Below are 20,630 nucleotides of genomic sequence, written 5' to 3'. Positions count from 1 at the left end.
TCAGCCCCAGGGCCACACTTGCTGGCTCCCTGCACAACCCTAGTTGAAGCAACCTGCTTTCACTGGACAGGAATCCTGCATTCCCCAACAACAGCACAGCACAGCACAGCACAGCACACAGCACAGCACAGCACAGCACAGCACAGCACAGCACAGCACGCCCCTCCACACACTCCAGCCATGCCCAACCTTAAGGGCCAAACAACCAGGCAACCTGCAGCCTCCCACCTGAACTTTGGGTCATCTGCCCCAGCCCCAACCCCCTCTGGTTCTCCTTTCCTTCCTCTCTCATGGGCCCCCAGAACCCCAGACCCAGGCCCTGCATAAAGCCATGGACTCTAGGCAGAATGCCCTCAGCTCCCTCCCAAGGGATGCTGGGCCAGGGGCTGGGGGTCCCAGGGCTGCTCACCTGGCGGACTCAACAAGGCCCCCTTTCCCTCGCAGTCCTCCTCACAATTTCCCGCAGAGCCACTTCCTGCCTTCCAGGCAGCCACTCACTCCTCCACTCACCCCGAGAAGCTCCACGCCCCAGCGAGGGCAGGCCTCCTCCCTCCCCCTGCCCGCCCACCACCGGCCAGGGCTGAGCTGTACCCAACTCAACTTGACTCACTTGTGACCCGCCCCTCCCCCAGCCCTGAGGACGGTGGGGGTGGGGGCGGGCTGGGCAGGCGGAGCAGTCAGGTATTCCTTCAACCCTGACTTGGGCCTGAGTAACAAAGGTCTCATTGAGCCTCTGGCTGTCTGGTCGGTGAAGCACAAACCTCTTGTATCTACTGGCTTTTGATCTCACTCCCTCTGAACCAGCCATGTATTACTCACGTCCCCCTGCCGGGCTATTGGTGCAGAGGGGCTGTTTGGTCCCTCCCTCCCTCCCCATCTCCTTTCTCTCCTTCCTTCCCCTGCCGCTCCCCTCCAGCTTTTTTATAGTTTAATTTTTGGCAGGAGACCTGAGACGGCTCCCTGCAGGCCCCCTCTCCTGCCTGGCCCCCCCTCCCCTTCTCCGCAGCCCTGGTTCCTCTCCTCACCCATACCCCTATTCTGCTCCCAGCACTCCCCTGCCCTGGGAGGACAAGGTCAGCACTTGTCTGTCCTTCCATTTCCTTTCTCAGACCAGCCTGGCCCCCTCCACCCACCCTCACCCAGTCCTGCGCTCGGATTCCCAGCCATAGCCTGCCAATCCCAGCTGCCTATCCCTGGGCACATGAAGGGCTCAGCCCCTGGCCTGCCTACCAATCCCAGCCCACCTGACAAGCCCCAAGTAAGCTGTGGAAGTAGGGCATCTCTCTCTAAGGTGTGTCTGGGCCAGAGGGACTGGGCTGGGGATGGAGGTGGGGACAGCCATCATGTCTTAGGCCGGACTGAACCTCACTTGGAATATGGAGAAAGAGGAAGCAGGTCAAGCCTCACCTCCTTTCCCGAGGAAAACCCTGCTTCCTCCAATCCCGAGAACCTGGGCAGTGAAAGGCCACTGCTGGGCGAGAACCTCGAGGACTCCCTCTCCTCAAGCTGGGGCCATGCCCACGATTTCTGTCTCCTCTGTAGCCACCACAACCTTTCTGCAGCTTGTTGGTGGTGAGAACTGGGACCCAGCAGCCCAAGGGGCCCAAGGGATATCCACTGTGTATAAGGGCCACCTCACAGGGCCACTGGAACATTTTCTCTTTAGCTTCCCCTGGCTCTGTCCCCCAGGATCCCTTTCCTCCTTGGCCACTCCAGGGAGAGAGGCAGTCACCTTTGAGGTCTGAGCTCTCCCCAGAAATGCCAACAGATGCTAAGAATTCCCATGGTGGCCAATTCTAGAGCCTTGCCCATCCCCCACACCTACCACCAGCGGCCTCCTCTCCACTTCAGGAGTTTCCACCCCTCCCTGGTCCTCAGGTACTCCCATTCAGCCGGATTTGGGAAACTTCTGCCCCAACAGAGGCCCTATTCTTTCTGCTGCAGGCTCCCATTGTCCCTCATGACTCCACACATTCTTGGGCCTCTAATGAGAAGTGGAGACAGCCACCCGCCCTGCCTGCCTGCCCTTGCTGTCAGCACAGCCTGGGCCCTGCCGCCTGTGGCAGTTTCGGAGTGTGGTCGGGGGGCGGTAACCAAGAGGGAATAAAAGGAGGTGGGAGACAAAACAGGAGTGAGGGGGAGATGGAACTGAGAAACACAGAACGGAGACACTGAGAGAAATTGTGAAGAGGACAGAGGTGATAGCAGATGGAAATGTAGAAGAAACTCAATAGGAGAAAAAAGGAGAGAAGCGGAAAAGAAACTTTTTTTTTTTTTTTTTTTTAGTGAAAACTGTGTCATGCATCTAGGTCCCCCTTAATGATAATCTTTCAGTAACACAAATATTTATTACTATTCCCATTTAGTAGATGAGAAAACTGAGGTTGATGGAGGTTACAACTTGCCTGGATGGGCATTTTTTGCTCTTAGAGGAGAGGGTAGGAGAAGCCTGAGAGAGAGAAAGCAGAGAGCCAGAAGAGAAGAACGCTGACAAAGAGAAAGTGGAGGCAGAGGTGAAACACAGGCAGAACCGGAGGCAGCAGGGAGAGATGAGGGGGCCTGGGGGAAGAGGCGGAGGGAGGGCTGGGGAGAAGAGACCTCAGGTGTCCCTGGCCTGATTGGCTGGCGGGTGTGCCCTCCCCTCCTCTGTAGTAACAAGTCCCTTAATCTTAGTGCAAGCTGCAGAAGCCAGGTCCAGCATGAAAACTAAAGCCTGTTTTACTGGGGAGCAGGCTGCAGCAACTCCCTTTTTAGGGAGCCCCCAGTGCTACCATTTCCTTCAAGGGCACACAGTCACCACCCTGGACCTCAGCCCACATCAGGGCACTGGTTGGAGATGGCTCTGGTTGAGGCTAAGCCAGAAGGAGAACTCCTTTGCCAGAAAAGTGAACCATTACCCCTCCACAGCAGAGAAAGTCACAGAGGGAAGGGCCAGGGGGGCAAACTGGGCTCAGTCCAAGAAAGGAAAGAAGTAGGACTGTTCCAACAGGAGCCAGTGGGCTCCCTGTCACCAGAGATCATCAAACACAGGGTGCACAGCCACTTCTCAGACTCACTGCCTGGCACACAGTGGCTGCTCAATAAATGGTAAGCTAATGTAGAAGGGATCCTTGCATCTGGAATTAAGTTAGACAGACAAAACCTAAGGTCCCAACACCTCCAAAATTTCATGAGTCTACGTTGGAGCTGACTCGTCCTCTCAGAGCCTTTCACAGACTTATGCACCCTTTGCAGGGACTTAGAGCTCAGCAGACCTGTCTTTGCCCATGGTGGAAGGGAACCAGTACATTAGGAAGATACTAAATAAAAGCCACTTGCTTTTACCACCCCACATATACTCCAATCCAAAAAGACTAAATCAGAAGCACTTCACATTATTCTATGGATGTTGGCTGAATGGTGTAGGTATACATTCAATGAATGAATGAATGAATGAATGGCTGATGAAGCTTGGAAACAACAGCAAGAGATCTAAGTTCTCCTATATTTCAGGCTTGGTGTGTGGTTGAAGCTCCCTTATGCCTGTCCCCTCAGGGAAGAGAGTCCCTGGGCTGGAACAGGTTATGGGGTGTGAGTGGGCAGCAAAGCCTGGAAATCTAATTCCACTCACATAGGGGTGGGAAGGCACTGCTGAAACTTCAGAGAGCCTCAGGGGATCTGATTCTGCTATCTGCCCCAAACAAGCCTGCAGATTTGGAGTTGTGGTTGAGACGGATCTGTGGATGCAGTCCCTGGCCCAGAACCAACGCATGAGAAGGCTAGTTTCATGAAGATGGACCCAGCAGGCTCCCACATACATTGTCCTCCAGACCTGCACTAGATCAGCAGTGTGCTTGCTACGGAGAAAGGCCACTAGGTAGCCTTTCCCCATGACTCCGGTCCCCTCTGCTCCCAGGTTCCATCTCTACTCCAAAGGATGGACAGCTCAGGTTCCCTCTCATTTAACAGCTTGGGAGCCCCCAGCCCCCTGAGGTAAAGTGGGGTGGGCACTGCTCCACTCAGCAGGAAAGCACAGTTTTTCCCCCAAGGGCCTTCTCTAGTTGTTCCAGGAGCCTCAGTTCTGAGCCTTCCCAGGCAAACAGAGGGAGGTCCTAGCCTGGCAGCCCTGGGCTCTTAGGGAAGGGAGAGACGGGAGACCTGGCAATAGTCCCAGGCAATGAAGATAGCAAGAGACTCAGGGGCAGGAGAGCAAAGACAGGCAGAAGCTGGGGGAGTCTCTGCAGCCTGGGTACCCCCAGCTTCTGCATCTGATCTCCACTAAGCTCCAAGCTTGGGCTGTGGGAGGGAGGACACAGGGAGGTTCTTGTGTTACAAGAATCTAGCCTCCCCAAGTCCAGGACCCAGGCCACAGTTTTGCCTCTCAGCCAATAAAGCTGTTAAAGAAAAATATAAGAATGGGTCATTGGCAAACTCACATGCATTTCAACCTGAGCAATTTATGAATATCGAAATGTCTCAGTGTCTGCCCAAGCATTATTCCTGCCCCCACCCCTTTTCTTCCATGTCCCTCCTCAACACCCATGGGGTGATGGTGCCCCAGCCTAAAGAACTATGGAGCTGGGGCTCTCCCAAGCCCCTGTGGAGTACCTCTTGGAGGAGGTGGCAGACAGAGATGAAGGGTGGGGAGAATGGCTTCAGGGACACCACTCATTTATCAAACATGCACTGGGCATATACAGTGGGATGGGCACCGTGCTAGGCACCAGGAGACAGCACTCAGTGAGGCCCAGCAGGCAGTCCAGTGGGAAGACAGGCCCATATGCATATGACTGCAATTCAGAGCAGTCACGTCAGCAGGACTGTGGTCTCCCCCGCCACCCAGTCTTCATGTCACCTCTTCCAGGGTTACACTGAACTTGATCCTCCCTAGTTGAGGGTCTCTCCTTCCTCAGGTAGTCCCCAGCTCTGAGACTCCTGGATGTTCTCTTTGTGTGTGTGGAGTGCGTGGGATGGGGGTGGGGGTGGTGGTGTATGGGCAATGGGAGGGGCCCTGAGTCTCAGAGAGTGCCCATTACTACTTGGAGGAAGTGTTATCTGGTGTTGAGTGTGTGTGTGTGTGTGTGTGTGTGTGTTAGAGAGATCCTCTTTTCCTGCCTCTGTGGCAGCCCCAGTGGGGCAATGGAAAGCTGGCATTGAATGACTGAGAGATAGAAGTTGTTTGCAGCCCCAGGCCTCCGTTGTGTCCTCCTGGAGGGCATAAGCCGCCAAAATTACCCCTGAAGGGGGTTTCTTAGAGGACAATCCCTTTCCCCTCAATTCAGAGCTCTTTGACCAGGGGTTCCCATCCCAGCCTCAAAAGAGCTGACTTTTCCTCCAAAGTTAGCCCTTCTTAAGGCTCAAGTTGAGAAAAGTTGTTCACTGGCAGATTAAGGTATGTAAAAAAAAAAAATCATCAGGAAAGATTAAATCAGACCAAAAGAAGAATTTGTTAATGAGGGTTGAGGAAAGGCAGGCAGTATACAAGCACTTGCAAACGGAGGCTGTGGAATGTTGGTCGGAAGGGAGGGCTCTCCCTTGGGCCCCCAGACGCCCTCTCCTGACCAGCTCAGTACTGGCAGGGCTGGCCAGCTCTTGTTCCCCTGGGGCACCCTGTTATGGACCTTTTCTCAGGAAAGGGAGCAGCTATCCTCGTCTAGCTGCCTTCCTGGGCCCCCACCCGGCCCGAGCTCCTCCTCCAGGTGGGCTCCCAGCTCCGGTCTTTCTTAGGCACGCAAGGGCCCCAGGGATGGGGAGGCAGTGGGAGGCAGGCTTACGGCCAATAGGTCTGGCCAGACCTAGACCCCACAGACACAATGGCTAGGAAGGACTCTGATGTGTGTGGGGAGTAGCTGGTGTCTCCTCTAAGCCTGGGACCATGTTTGCCTCCACATATACTGGAGTTGGTGGTTTTGCCCACAGACATGGCTTCTCCCAGGCCCCAAACTGGGGTCTCCTGGGGCCCTCTGTTCCAAGGGTACCAGACAAACATATGCACAGGTGTCACAAACCCCTGATCCCTATCCCCTTTACAGCCCCTTCCTCATACCACTCCATACCATGGAGTATAAAGGAAACGGAGGAAGCACTCCAAGCGGGTTTCACTCAGCGGGGACAGGAGGATCGGCTACCTCCGGAGCCAAGGCTCCCTCTCACACTCCCCAATCCCACCAGCGGCAAAATCCTTTAAAAGAAACAAAGGCAATGGGGGCGGGGAGGGGGCTTCCTCTTTGGTCGACCTAGGGCTGCGGTTGACGCAGCCCGCCGCCGGTCAGCTTTCAGGTGAGTGCCTGAACCCGCATCCCGCCCATGCCTCAGGGACCCCTCTTTGCCCAGCCAAGCCCGGGGCGGGGAGGAAAGTCCCCCTCAGCCGCACTCGGGCCCCCAACCCGGCCAAGGGGTCGCCAACTCGCAGCACTTTCTGCCTGTTTGTTTTCTCTCAGTACTCACAGTTTAGATGCTAAGCCGGCTCCTCTTGCACTCACTTCCTTTGTGTCTCTCTCTCTCTTTCTCTCTCTCTCCCCCTCACCAATCTCTTTCTTCCCTCCTTGTCCGATTCTCTGCTGTAGCTTCCAGTAGAGAAAAATAATTATTCTTCTCAATGGGTTCGCACGGGGCGCACGCACACACGCGCGCGCACACACACCCCCGCCGAGGTACCCAATCAATGCACAAATCTTCGGGGTCCCTTTAACCTCTGCGGATGACTCCAGGAGTTAATTATGAAGCCTATTTCGGCGCGGCATAAATATGCATTAAGGTAGGAAATGACAACCGATACGCTGAACTTCAGGGAATTGGCATTTAGACGGACTCCATCTCGCCGCCCCCCACTCCCTCCATGGCCCCACGAGCCACCTCCACAGCCTCGCGCCTTCCCGGGCACGCAACGCCTATCACAAGCTTCTACCCGGGTTTCAAGGGGCCCCTGTGGCGGCGTGGGCGCCGCGCGGCTGCCGGGAGACCCCCTCGTGCGCCCTCTGCGGTAGGGGCAGACCCTCAGCCGGAGCTTCTTCCTTCCCCACCCCTGCAGGCCGGGCCCAGGCTGCGACACCCCCAGCACGGGTTCAGCCTGTGAACAAACTCCGAGCTCAGTACTCGGAGGAACTGGCGAGAGCGGGACGGCTACCTGCCCGCACGCCCGAGTTCCGAGCACAGCTAGAAAGACCGGGACGCGATTCAACTCCCAATCCGGTGAAGCCACCTCGCGCCTTCGGGTCCCGCCGCCCCCGGCCGGTCCCGACCCGCACACACATGCAGGCATTTGCACACGCGCGCGCACACACATGCGCGCACATGCACACACACATATGCACACCCTCGCGCACACAGACACTCCCGCGCGCGCTCACGCCCGCACACACTCAGGGTTTTAACAAAGGAAGAGGGGCCAGCGCTGCCTTACTTTTGTCTCTCTTCTCTCTTTTGCAGCCCCCCAGCCCCGGGGCCGGCGTGCCCGGCCCACCCCGCCCTCCGCGCCCCCCCGACGGCCGCGGTCGGCCGGCATTCCGGAGCAGCGCGTCGGAGCTGCAACTTCGCGCCTAAGCGCCCGCACCTCGCAGCCCGGCGGGCGGGAGACAAAAGCTGCGGCGCCGCCGCCGGAGGCCGCGCGGCCAAGGTGTGTTCGCTAATTGTCAGGAAATGTGTGTGTGTGCGGCCGGGAGCCCGCAAGGGCGGGGGAGGGGACGGAGGAAGAGGAGACCCACCCCTCCTACCCCCGCCACTCGCCAGCGCCGGGTACCCGAACCGGGATTAGAGAATAAATTATCTGCTCTCTTCTCATTGGGCTGTGGCTGAGGACGCCGTCGGCGGCGCCGGGCTGGGAGCTCTCCCGGCTCTTTGCATTCACCGCACAGCTCCGGCTTGCCTCGCTTCGTGGAGGCCGAGAGCCTGGGGCCTCGGCTCCAGACACCAGGGGACACCAGCCGGCTGGCCGCGCCGCCCCGCCCCTCCCCTCCCCCGCCACCCGGCTGAGCCTCAGCCCCCTCCCCTCCCAATTCTGGCTTGGGTCTTGGGGACGAAGATACTAGGGAAAAAGGCCCAGAGGCCGAAGATCCCAGTGTCTTTCCTCCTCTCCCGCCCCGCCCCCTTCCCAAGGAGGCGGAAGTGGGGGGGGCAGCCGGGGTTGGTCACCTGAGCCCAACCCGCTTCAGTTAGAGAGGGCTTTTAGAGCCCTCGGGAGGATCCCTTCAGTGACCACGGCCCATGTCCTGCCCCACACACAATGACAAAGAAGAGATGGCACTAAGGATCTTTGCTTTTCTCCTCTCTCCAGCCCCCTCAACTGCAGTCCAATATTGTTACTAATTTCCTGGACCTTCCTTGGCCCACCTTGGCAGACAGCTCATTAACTGCCTGGAAGGAAATGCCCTCTGGTTCAAAGCAGCTTCCTGCCAAGAATTCATTCATTTAGCAAGAAATATGCAGGATCCCCCCACCACCACCACCACCCGTGCCATGACACGGGCTGGGTGCCAGGAATGCAAAAGAAGAAGATCCAGATGAGACAATCATGTTTTAAAAAAGCAACAAATACTGGAGTCAGAGGTGTTACCCCAGTGTGAGAGGTGCTAAACTAAGGTACAGGCAAGGTTTGAACCCAAAAGGCAGGATTGAGTAACTTCAGCCATTCATTCAATAATAATGTAGCGTGTCTTCCATACCAGGCTCTGTGCTAGGCATTGGGGGTATACACAGGTGAACCAGTGCGTGTGGTGCCCAGTCCTCTGGAGTGCACAGTCTGGTGGAGAAGATGGACACTGACTAGTGCCATATGAGCTAATCAGGAGACATTTGGGGAGTGTGAATAATGGGGACTCTTACTCTTCACTGGGGAGCCCAGAAAGGCTTCTCTGAGGAATGAGATCTAAAGGATGAAAGATAGCTGGGTGGAGATGGGATAGTGAGGGGCAAGGGAAGAGTTCTGGTCAGAAGGAACCTGTAGAGAGGCCCTTGAGCTGCTAGTAACTGGCTCATGAGAAAGCAGTGAATCGTCCAACTTGCAGAGGGGGAGCACACAACAGAGCGAGGTGGGCCTGGGAAGGACCTGCAGGAACTAGAGAGCTGCCCAGAGTAGTATTTGCAGATGTAATCTAGGCAGACTTCTCCAGGTTCCAAAGACTAATGTTTTGAAAGAGGCTTACCTGTGTGTTGCTCTTTCTGAGCCCAACCCCACACTGTAGTCCCCTTTAACTTCTAGTGTCTGGTGGTTGCAATTGGACCAACTTTGTCCCTGCTGAAGACATCCCCAAAATAAAGAACATAGATGATGACATCCCTGTTTCAACCTGTCACTCCCCGGTGGCCTGCACCACTCTGTTTACCTCCTCATTTAGTGACCATTGGCCTTCACCTGGGGGAAGCTATCAATAGCACTGGGTAGACTCCTTTCTATGTTCTGGGATTGTATGCTTTCCTATACATTTACTATCCCTAGATTCTCACAAGAGCCCTGAGAGTTAAGTTTATCTCCGTCGGACAGATAGGGAAACAGTCAGAAAGAGGCAGTGGCTTGCTTAGTACCATGTACAAATTCATTGGCCAGCAGAATTGTTTGGCTCCCTGCCTTTTCTCTACTAGACTTCAGGTATTTGCTAGCCTCCCAGCTTATCCACGAGCCCGTGATGGTAGGGGCTAAGGAATCCCCTGCCTCTACCAGAGCCTTCAGCACCTAGGACAGGGCCCTGCACACCCAGGCTCTGGAGCTAACCCTGCTGATGTGAGTGGCTGTGGTAGAAGGGAAGGAAATGATTAAATGGTAGATTTGGGAACATGTTATAGCAGAAACTGTTTGGGCTTTGGACTTAACATGCACTTTGATGGGAATTGCCACTGTTACCAACATGCTCTGAGCCATGGTTCCCTCATCTGCCAAATGGGATTTAAGATATCCATCTGAGAAGGCTGTCGTGAAGATTAAGTGAAATTGTATCTGTGTGGAATGTCTATGGAAAAATACACAAGACATTGCTAATGACAGGTACTTCTGGAAGGGGACCTGAGTGGATGGGGCACCTACTTTCATGGTTCCCCCTCTAGCAGTTGTGATGTTGTACCATGTTGCATGTATTACCTTTCCAAAATAAATAGTGAAATACTTTAATAATATGTAAAACAACATAAAAACAATACTAAAATAGGCACTCCTTGCACTTTTGTTGAACTGAATGGAGTTTTGTGGTTTGAAGCACTGAGATGTATTATCGAGGAAAATCACAGGGTCTCCTTCAGAAAGTGATGTTGGCCTGAAGGTTTGCACAGTGCTGTGTCTTCAGGCAGGGGTGAAGATGGCTAACCAGGTGAGATGTTTTCCAGCCCAGAAGTTCTACAGTTCAAACCCTCGTTCACAGAGGTAAATAGCATCCCAGCAGGCTCACTTTCTATTGAGAATCCAAATCCCTGCAGGTAATAGGAGATGTGTGGGGACAAAGCAGGAGTCATGGGGAGGAAAGGCTGTGGGTCTGGGCAGCCCCTCAGCGGCCCCATTCTGTCCAGAGAGGATAAGGCAGAGAGAGACTCCTGATCTGCTGACCTGGTGCTGCTCTTTTCTGGCTTAGTGAGCTAGCTCCCTGCCCAGCCACCCTGTGGCCCCAAAGAAAGCTGAGAGCAGCAGGTGCAGAGCCTAAGGAGGGGAGTGGGCTTTCTCCTGTTACCCTCCAGGGATTGAGGTCCTGGGACAGTGCAGGGCAGCCATTCATCAGTCAGCACAAAGAGACACTCTCTCAGCCACACAGAGACTAGGTCGGGTCACCTCAGACACTGGGGCATAAGATCAGTGGGAAATTTAGAGGCATCTTAAAAAAAACCCTTTGGGCTCTCACATCTAGTGGTATTGGTGGAAGGGTTGGGACAGGAAGGAAGCATTCTGTGGGAGATCCTGGGGAGGAAAAGGCAAAGATAGGCCCCAGCTTCAGTGAAATGGAGGAGGGCAGGTGGAATCAGAAAGGCTAGAAAAATAGGAGTTGGATGGGCACGGTGGCTCATGCCTGTAATCCCAGCACTTTGGGAGGCCAAGGTGGGCAGATCACTTGAGGTCAGGAGTTCGAGACCAGCCTGGCCAATATGGTGGAACCCCGTCTCTACTCAAAATAAAAGGAGTTAAAAGAAATAGAAATAGCCGGGTGTGGTGGCTCACAGCTGTAATCCCAGCACTTTGGGAGGCTGAGGCGGGCAGATCACCTGAGGTCAGGAGTTCGAGACTAGCCTGGTGAAACCTCAGATCTACTAAAAATACAAAACTTAGCTGGGCATGGTGATGTGCACCTGTAATTCCTGCTACTTGGGAGGCTGAGGCAGAGGAATCACTTGAACTCGGGAGACGGAGGTTGCAGCGAACCAAGATCGCACCACTGCACTCCAGCCTGGGCGACCAAGCAAGACTCCGTCTCAAAAAAAAAAAAAAGTGAAATAGAAATAGAAATAATTTATTCTGGAGAAGAAGCAACTAAGAAGGAAAAGAAAGGGAAGGCAAAGGCCCAGGACTGGGTGGCCATATTTTCATCTAAAGAAAAATTGTGGCTGTTCCTTTTTCTGCCCTGAGCTTCCAGAGGAGGGAAGCTCTCTGTTTCCCTTCGGAGGCAGAGGGTGCAGTGTTTTAGTCTGGGGCAGGGATATCCTTCAGCTCCAACTTTGGACAGGTCACCTTACTGACCCCTACCTTTGCCTCCTGTCCCTCTTCTACTAACTAACACGAAACACACTGTAACCCAGTCCCTGGTCAGTCTTGAAAACAGGGATAACTTACATCAGAAGGGACAAAATGCAAATGCTTTCCTTGCTAACCAATCAGAAGTACTTAGAAATTACCGTCACTCACAGCATCCTGAGTCTGTTGTGTGTAGCACAGTGGGCTAGAGCCTATTCTTGTTACGGTCACCAGAGCATTAGCTCTGGGATCCAGATAGAAAGCCACAGTTTTCATCAATGAATATGTCATGTGCCTAGCACAGCACCAGACACTTCATGGATACAAGGATTCATTTCATTCATCCTTTTCTTCAGGAGAGTCCTCATTGCCACCTAAGAGTCTGGACTGTGTGTAGCTTTAACTGACCATCCACTTTCCTGGATGACAGTATCAGGCATGGCAATACCATCCCTCAACCCATACTTCACTGACATAATAAATACAAATGGATGCAAACAGGTGAGAATTACTTCATTTTCCCATCACAATCCACCAACCCATCTACACAATCTCTACTCATATTCTCTGCCTTCCCTGCAGCTGTAATAGATGAAAAGTCTCCATTCCTACTTAGGGCCAACTCCTGCATTTTTGCACTGGATCCCATCCACTCTCACTTCTGTGTCTTTGCTCCTTGAAATTATACCCTGTCTTTCCTGAATCATCAGTTTCTCCTTCAACCCTAGATCATCCCCACATACAGAAAACATGCCTTAATGTTGCCTACCTTAAAAAAAAAAAAAAAACAGCCGGGCGCGGTGGCTTAAGCCTGTAATCTGAGCACTTTGGGAGGCCAAGGTGGACAGATTATGAAGTCAGGAATTGGAGACCAGCCTGGCCAACATAGTGAAACCCCATCTCTACTAAAAATACCAAAAAATTAGCTGGGCATGTTGGTGCGCACCTGTAATCCCAGCTACTTAGAAGGCTGAGGCAGGAGAATCGCTTGGACCCAGGAGGCGGAGGTTGCAGTGAGCCGAGATCATGCCACTGCACTCCAGCCTGGGTGACAAAGTGAGACTCCGTCTCATAAAAAATAAAATAAAATAAAATAAACTTTCCTGGCTCCCACACCTTTTTCTAGGTAATAGCCCTTTTCTTTATCATTTTACAGCAAAACTCAGGATAGTTCTCTGTAATTATTCTACACTTTCTTACCTTTATTCACTCCTCAGCTCACTCCAGTTTGACTTCTGTCTTCACCACCCTGCTGACACTTCTCTTGTCAAAATCATCGACAGTCTCCATCTTGCAAAATCCAAAGGCTGAAGCCAGTTCAATTTCACCCATCGTCATAAGTGTGTGACATAATTGACTGCGCTCTCCTGCTTCCAACTCTTCCCTTGAGACACTACCCGGTACCCCTGCCTCACTGGCCATACCTCTGTCTCTCCCTGGACTCTTTTCTCCTCTCAATTCTCCCAAACCCACTCTCTAGGCAATTTTATTCCTATGGCTTTAGAAACCAAGCTCTCTCCTAAGCTCCAGGCTTGCATATCCAAATGCTCATTTGACCTCTTCACTCAGCTGTTGTATTAGCTTCCTAGAGCTGCTTTAACAAAGTACTGCAAACTGTGTGGCTTAAAATGGCAGAAATGCGTTGTCTTACAGTTCTAGAGGCTAGAAGTTCAAAATGAAGGTGTTGGCAGGGCCAGGCTGACTCCTCTAGGGGAGGATCCTTCCTTGCCTTTTCTAGCCCCAGGCGTTCCTAGGCTTGTAGCAGCATCACTCCAGTCTCTGCCATCTTCCTCACTGTGAGACCATCTTCTCTCTGTGTCTATGTCTTCATATGCTGTTCTTCTCTGTGTGTTTTTGCTGAACTTGATCTCTTTTTTTTTTTATTTTTTTTTTGAGACAAAGTTTCACTTTTGTTACTCAGGCTGGAATGCAATGGTGTGATCTCGGCTCACTGCAACCTCTGCCTCCCAGGTTTAAGCAATTCTCTTGCCTCAGCCTCCCAAGTATCTGGGATTACAGGCATGAGCCACTGTGCCCAACCAATTGATCTCTCTCTCTCTCTTTTTTTTTTTTTTTGAGACAGAGTTTCGCGGTTGTTGCCCAGGCTGGAGTGCAATGGCTCCATCTCAGCTCACTGCAACCTCTGCCTCCTGGGTTCAAGTGATTCTCCTGTCTCAGCCTCCTGAGTAGCTGGGATTACAGGTACCCACCACTACCCCCAGCTAATTTTTTGGTATTTTTAGTAGAGATGGGGTTTCTCCATGTTGGCCAGGCTGGTCTCAAACTCCTGACCTCAGGTGATCTGCCCCCCTCGGCCTCCCAAAGTGCTGGGATTACAGGCATGAGCTACCACACCGGGCCGATCTCTTTTTATAAAGATGATAGTTATATTGGATTTGGGCCACCCTCATGACCTTATCTTATTACATGTGCAAAGACCCTATTTCCAAATAAGATCACATTGACAGGTATTGGGAATTAGGACTTTTTTGGGGGAGACACAAGTCAACCCATAACAGATGTCCACTAGGAACTTTGAATTTAACATGTCCATGATGGAATTCTTGATTTCTATACCTTTTGCTCCCAATCGCTCCTCCTTCAGTAATAGGACCATCAGCGCTGTCCGAAAACGTAGAGAACATCCTTGATTCCTCTCTTTTTCTCACCCTCCCACAGCTGATCTATCAGCCAGACCCATTGCTCAGATCCAACCACTTCTGTGTGTCTCCCTGGCTGCCCCTTGAGTCTAGTGTTCTTGCCCCTCTCCTGGCTGACTGCGCCAGCTTCCTCCCTGGCCTCCTGCTTCCACTCATTCTTCCCACTGCAGTCTACTTTCCATCTAAAAGCCAGAGTGAGTGTTTTAAAGCACAAATCAGATCACATCCCTCCCACTGCTTAAAACCTTCCAAAGACTTCTTACTGGAATTAGAATAAAATCCAAGCTTCTTAACTTGGCTTATGAGGTTTTACACGGTCTGACCCTTCTTCTCTCGTTTACTACAACTCTCCCCCACACTCACCTCCTCTCCAGCTGCACAAGCCTTCCTTCTGGCTCCCCTGAACATTCCAAGATTGTTCTCGCTGAGGGCCTCACACTTGTTGTTCCTTCTGCCTGGAACACCCTTCCATCATCTTGGCATGAATAACTTTGTCTCATCATTCCAGGTGTAGCTCAAATGTTACCTCCTGAGAGAAGCTCCCTATTGCAACAGGCACTCTCTATCCCCTTACTCTATCTTACTTTATTCATAGTTTTATTTCTAACTGAGGATGTTTTATTTATTGGCTTCTATGTTACTATCCGACTCTCCTATTAGAATGTAAGGAGCCCCAATATCTACAGCAGAGTCAGTACATAGTAGGGCCTCCATATTATTTTTTTTATTATGATTATTTTGAGATAGAGTCTCACTCTGTTGCCAGGCTGGGGTGCAGTGGCGCGTTCTCGGCTCATTGCAACCTCCACTTCCTGGGTTCAAGTGATTCTCCTGCTTCAGCCTCCCGAGTAGCTGGGACTACAGGCATGTGCCACCACGCCCAGCTAATTTTTGTATTTTTAGTAGAGACAGGGTTTCGCCATGTTGGCCAGGATGGTCTCAATCTCTTGACCTCGTGATCTGCCTGCCTCAGCCTCCCAAAGTGCTGGGATTATAGGCAAGAGCCACCATGCCCAGCCTGGGACTCTATATTATTTATTAAATAACATAAATTTACTACTACATGCCAGGCACTGTACTAGGTATTGCTTTTGCAATAAGCAAATGGTAAAATATGTTTGTTTTCGTTTTTGTTTTTTGAGACTGAGTCTTGCTCTGTCATCCAGGCTGGAGTGCAGTGGTGCAATCTCCGCTCACTGCAACCTCCACCTCCCGGGTTCAAGCAATTCTCCTGCCTCAGCCTCCTGAGTAGCTGGGAGTACGGGCGCCCACCCCACGCCTGGCTAATTTTTGTGGTTTTAGTAGAGATGGGGTTTCACCATGTTGGACAGGCTGGTCTCGAACTCCTGACCATGTGATGCGCCCACCTTGGCCTCCCAAAGTGCTGGGATTACAGGCGTGAGCCACCGTGCCCGGCGGTAAAATATGTTTCTTCTTTATGAACAAGACAGTGACCCTTCCCCTGGGGAGCATGTCCCAGAGAAAACCAGATGCTGAACAACTTGTTAGCAACATTATCTCTGAGGATGGGTAAGTTCTTTGTCTTGGGGCCACAGAAGTTTCTCCAAACCTACACTACTCCTGACACTTTCCTGCCTCCCCATCTCAATAGATGATCTTGCTTTCTACTTCGCAGAGAAAACTGAGGTCTGGACCAGGAACTGTTGCCCCAACCTATTTGCTTCCCTTTCCTCCTTTCTGCCTGCCCTTCTGGAAAGAGTGTGGGCTTTGCACTCAAGCAAACACAGGTGCTAACTGTGGGTTTGTGAGTGACCTTGGGCAAATTACTTAACCTCTGAATCTCAGTTTTCTCATCTGTAAAATGGTCATGATAACACCTACCTCATTAGGTTGTCCTAGGATTAAACGAAACATCCTATATCAACATGCCTGTCTTTTCATAGTTGCTCAGGAAATGGTCCATTCCTTTCTCTGCCCCGCTCTCCCCAGCCACCTGATGAGATAAGTGCTATCCTTCCTGTTTTACAGGTGAGGAAACTGAAGGCAAGTCTAATGATGTTCAAGTCTGTCAGTTAACTTACCCAAAGTCACATGTTGCTAAGTGGCAGGCCCTGAGTTCATTCCATATCTCAGACTCCAGCCCCAGGGGATTGCGCTGCTACTGCAAAAAGCAAATGCGAAGACAATCTGTTGGCATTTTAATAATGCCGAATTAATTCAATTTAAAGATTGTTCCTTAGTCTGACATTTTGTCCATTCTCTCTCTCTCTCTCCCCACCGCCCTTAGTGTTGTTAGAATGTCCTTTATCTCTCTTTCTCTCTCTTTTTTTTTTTTTTTTTTTTGAGATAGGGTCTCACTCTGTCACTCAGGCTGGAGTGCAGTGGCACGATCTTGGCTCACTGCAGCCTTGGGCTCAGGTGATTCACCCACCTCAGCCTCCTGAATAGCTGGGTCTACAGGCATGTGCCACCATACCCAGCTAATTATTTGCATTTTTAGTAGAGATGGGGTTTTGCCATGTTGCCCAGGCTGGTCTTGAACCCCTGGCCTCAAGTGATCTGCCTGCCTTGGCCTCCCAAAGTGCTGGGATTACATGCGTGAGCCACTGTGCCCAGCCTAGAATGTCCTTTGTCTTAAGAAATGATTATTGTATTTTTTCCTTACTTGGAAAGAAAGCTAGCTATACAACATCCACCCCCTGCATTACAAAACTGCCTTAAACAGCCTAGGTAGGCTGCCCCTCCTTATCTCTGACAGAGGGCTAGCCCCAGAATGTCTGTATTAGAGGGGCTAAAGTTGGTGCTTTGGTTGGGAAGAGGAAGTTGAGGAATTGTCTAAAAGCTAGTTACATAACTATTAACCTTTCTTTGAAGGAATTAATGGAGAATTCAGAGAAATCGGAGCTTCTACCCCACCACCCTCTGTCATTGCACTGCCCTGGCACATGGGCACAACGTCTTCTGAGAAGGGACACAAACTGCTCAGACATGCGGCATCCTCCCTGTAGTCCTCCTTTCCTGGCCGGTTGGAGAACGCTCTCTACCCTTCTCTTCTGAACAGCTCCCAGCATGCTCCATGGGGAACATTTTGGATTTGAATGAAGAGCATAAAAATGTGGTCAGCATATTGGCCTTGATATTTGATTTTCTTTTTTCCATGCAACTGGCCCCAGGAGGTGACTGACAAGTTGGGCCAAGTGCACTGAAAGCCCTGTCTCGGCTGGCCCATAACTCCTGAGCTGCACAGACCCCTAAGGACCCCGTGAGCCGGCAGAGAGCCATAAATCCGGCAAGCTGGAGGCTGCGAGCTCACTGATTGCACTGGGGAAAAGCAGCCTGATCTGATTGCTATGTGAGCTGGAGAGAGAAAAGGTGGTAACTGGAGTGCTGGAAATACAACGACTTTGGAACAAAATGAAGCAACAGAGGAATGGCAGGAGGGACTGTGGTTTTCTCATCTGTACAACAAAGGGGCTGGATTGGACTGCATCTGAAGCCCTTTCATCACAGAAATTCTGTATTTCCCTTTGTAACTAAGGTCAAACAGATGTGGGAGGGTGTCAGGATGGGAAAGCAAGATCGGGGGACCCAGAGAAGCCAGAAGAGGCAATGAGGAGGCCGACATATTTACTGCCCAATTACTATCACATTTTTTGGTGTGTATGTGAGACAGGGTCTCACTCTGTCTCCCAGACTGGAGTGCAGTGGTGCGATCTCAGCTCACTGCAACCTCCGCCTCCCGGGTTCAAGCGATGCTCATACCTCAGCCTCCTGAGTAGCTGGGATTACAGGCACACGCCACCACACCTGGCTATTTTTTTATTTTTTTATTTTTAGTAGAGATGGGGTTTCACCATGTTGACCAGGCTGGCCTCGAACTCCTGGCCTTAAGCCACTCACCTGCTCAGCCTCCCAAAGTGCTGGAATTACAGGTGTGAGCCACTGCACCTGGCCAACTATCACATTTAATTCTCAGAGTAACAAGTGAGATAGATGTAGTTATCCCCATTTTACAGAGAAGAACACTGAAGTACAGAGGCTACATTAATATCTCAAGGTCACAAGGCTCCGTGCTCAGGCTGGGATTCCAACCCAGGCAGTCTGACCCAGAGCCTGCACACTTGGTCATGAAGTCTTCTTGCCTGAGTATGCAATGTGACCAGGAAAACCCTGGAGGAAACATGTACACAACTTGTGTTTCCTTACTTTTAAGGGTAAGAGTGGAAAACAGTCCCCATGGAGTAGATTGTCCAAAATACACATCAGTCTTCTGGGAAAGAGGAGTGTGTGTGTGTGTTTGTGTGTGTGTGTGTGTGTGTCTGTGTCTGTGTGTCCGTAGGGGATGTAACAGACAGAACCAAGAAGTGTGTAGGTGAAAATATTTAATAGGGATGAATGTAAATTCCTGTACCTGGGCACAGAATCCCCACTATATAAAAATAGAATAGAGAGTTAGGATCAGAAAGCATCAATTTAGGGGCTTCACCTAACAGCAAGCTCAGGTTGAACACCAGTGTGGTGAGGCTTCCAGAAAAGCCCACCACAGGGCTGCATCAACAGAAGGGAAGTGTCCCACGCCAGGACAGAACCCTTAGAGCATTCACGCTAGGTTGAGTTCCAGGCCACTTGCTATAAGAGGGACAGAGCCAGGCCGGAGAGGATAAAGAGGAGAGCGACAGGGATAGAGATGGACATCTGAGGAAGAGGTAAAACACTCACCAGTTGAAAGAACCAGGCCAGACATAGTGGCTCATGCCTGTAATCCTAGCACTCTGGGAGGCCGAGGCAGGTGGATCACCTGAGGTCAGGAGTTCAAGACCAGCCTGGCCAACATGGTGAAATCCCGTCTCTACTGAAAATACAAAAATTAGTTGGGTGCAGTGGTGGGCACCTACAATCCCAGCTACTTGGAAGGCTGAGGCAGGAGAATCGCTTGAACCCAGGAGACAGAGGTTGCAATGAGCCAAGATTGCGCCACTGCACTCCAGCGTGGGCAATGGAGAGACTGTCACAAAAAAAAAAGAAAAGAAAAAGAAAGAACTAGGTGACATTGTGCAAGTTACACCATACATCACAACGTCAGTTTTCCTATCTGCAAAAGCGGTTTATTAGTAGGGTCGGCATAGAGATTAAATGAGAAAGCATGTCAAGTGCTTAGCTGGGGGCCGGACATAATAAACGTTAGCTGCACCAGCCGTTATTAAACCCTGAGCATGCTCACCTCAGACAAGGGGTGCATCAGGGACATGGCTGGAGGATCAAGGACAGGGATCTCCATGGCACCGGTCCAGAGTCACAGCTCTGCGTGGTAGCTTAGTGAAGCCAAAGGCCCCACAAGTTGTTCCTCATCCTCTGACATGAGTCCTGTTAAACGTCAGCAGCCCATTCTTCTTGGTGGTAGTGAGTTCTCTTGGTGATCAAAGCAGAAAGGTGTCTGGCTAGCAGTGTTCCCTCCTTTTGGGCGGGCTAGTTGGTTGGGCAGGGAGTGCAGGGGCCATGGGACCAGCAGGGCCCCCAGTGACTGCCAAGGTCCAAGGCATCTCCTGCTGGCTCATTCAGCCCCCTCCTGTCCTGGTCCTTCCCCTTCCCCACCCCACAGCCCCATCTTGTCCTCCTCCACCCTCCTTGCTCTCTTGCTGGGAGCAGGGACAGCAATGCTAGTCTCCCCTTTGACTCTTTTCTTGAGCATTGGCTGAGCATCAGTTTCCTACACTGGCAGAAGCAAGGCACACAGTAGGCTTTCAAGGACAGAGAGGAGGACTGAATGATTAGAAGACAGCAAAGTACATCACAGGCTGTTGGGTTGGAAAGCACCTGCAGCATCACCTAGTTTAATCCTTAGACTTGGTGGTTTTCTAACTGTACTGAGCATAGAATTATTTGTGGTAGATTGTTTAAATGTGGTAGATTCTGGGGCCCTGCATACTGAAATACAGTCTCTTGGGTGGATTCCCAGGAATTTCATTTGTAACCAGCTCCAGCAGGTGACAGCCCATGCAGGTGGTCTGGATGGACATTTTGAAGAACACTGCTATGATTCCTGACTTCTCTCCATATTTCTACTATATTCCTGCTACATAGCCATGACAAAACTCACAGAAAAGAGTTCACAGAACGCCTCTGCTCTCAACTCATTCACAGTCTAGCTGGAGACAGAAGACAGCCACAGGAGCAGTTAGTGCTCAGGTCCTGACCGAGGGCCTGCCATGGGAGTTCAGAGGCAGGCTGGCCCAGCTCAAGGCTCCGGGAGAAGACAAGGTTTTAGCAGGGCCAGGACAACCAGATACGGTTTTCTTCCCCAGTCAGCTAAGATCTGTTCTTAGTGGAGGTGCTCAATTAGCCAATCTCATGAATTCTGCATGTCTGACCGACTTTCATCCACCTCCCTC

The 20,630-nt window shown here is 51.5% G+C and overlaps 3 protein-coding genes across 5 annotated transcripts in view; 1 reads left to right on the top strand and 2 right to left on the bottom strand.

Moving 5' to 3' along the window:
* Nucleotides 1-506, bottom strand: part of LEMD1 (LEM domain containing 1) — a 70,264-nt gene extending 69,758 nt beyond the window's left edge. For both annotated transcript variants that reach the window (XM_063646718.1, XM_063646736.1), the window contains exon 1: nucleotides 410-506. The gene's annotated coding sequence lies outside the window, so the exon portion shown is untranslated. The remainder of the gene's footprint in view (nucleotides 1-409) is intronic.
* Nucleotides 1-6,539, bottom strand: part of BLACAT1 (BLACAT1 overlapping LEMD1 locus) — a 21,141-nt gene extending 14,602 nt beyond the window's left edge. The window contains exon 1 of one of the 2 annotated variants that reach the window (XM_063646752.1): nucleotides 6,427-6,539. The gene's annotated coding sequence lies outside the window, so the exon portion shown is untranslated. Of the gene's footprint in view, nucleotides 1-409; nucleotides 500-6,426 lie in introns of those variants that run through there. The other variant, XM_054494290.2, reaches the window with a different exon arrangement.
* Nucleotides 6,508-20,630, top strand: LOC129040164 (uncharacterized). The gene is made up of 3 exons (XM_054494205.2): nucleotides 6,508-6,736; nucleotides 7,408-7,594; nucleotides 17,116-20,630. The coding sequence occupies exons 1-3, from the start codon at nucleotides 6,699-6,701 to the stop codon at nucleotides 17,296-17,298; spliced, it is 408 nt and encodes a 135-aa protein (XP_054350180.1). The 5' UTR covers nucleotides 6,508-6,698; the 3' UTR covers nucleotides 17,299-20,630.

Source organism: Pongo pygmaeus, chromosome 1, assembly GCF_028885625.2.
Source record: "Pongo pygmaeus isolate AG05252 chromosome 1, NHGRI_mPonPyg2-v2.0_pri, whole genome shotgun sequence".
NCBI classification, from domain to species: Eukaryota; Metazoa; Chordata; class Mammalia; order Primates; family Hominidae; genus Pongo; species Pongo pygmaeus.
Note: the sequence above shows the minus strand (reverse complement) of the source record. Positions and strands in the feature narration are given on the sequence as shown.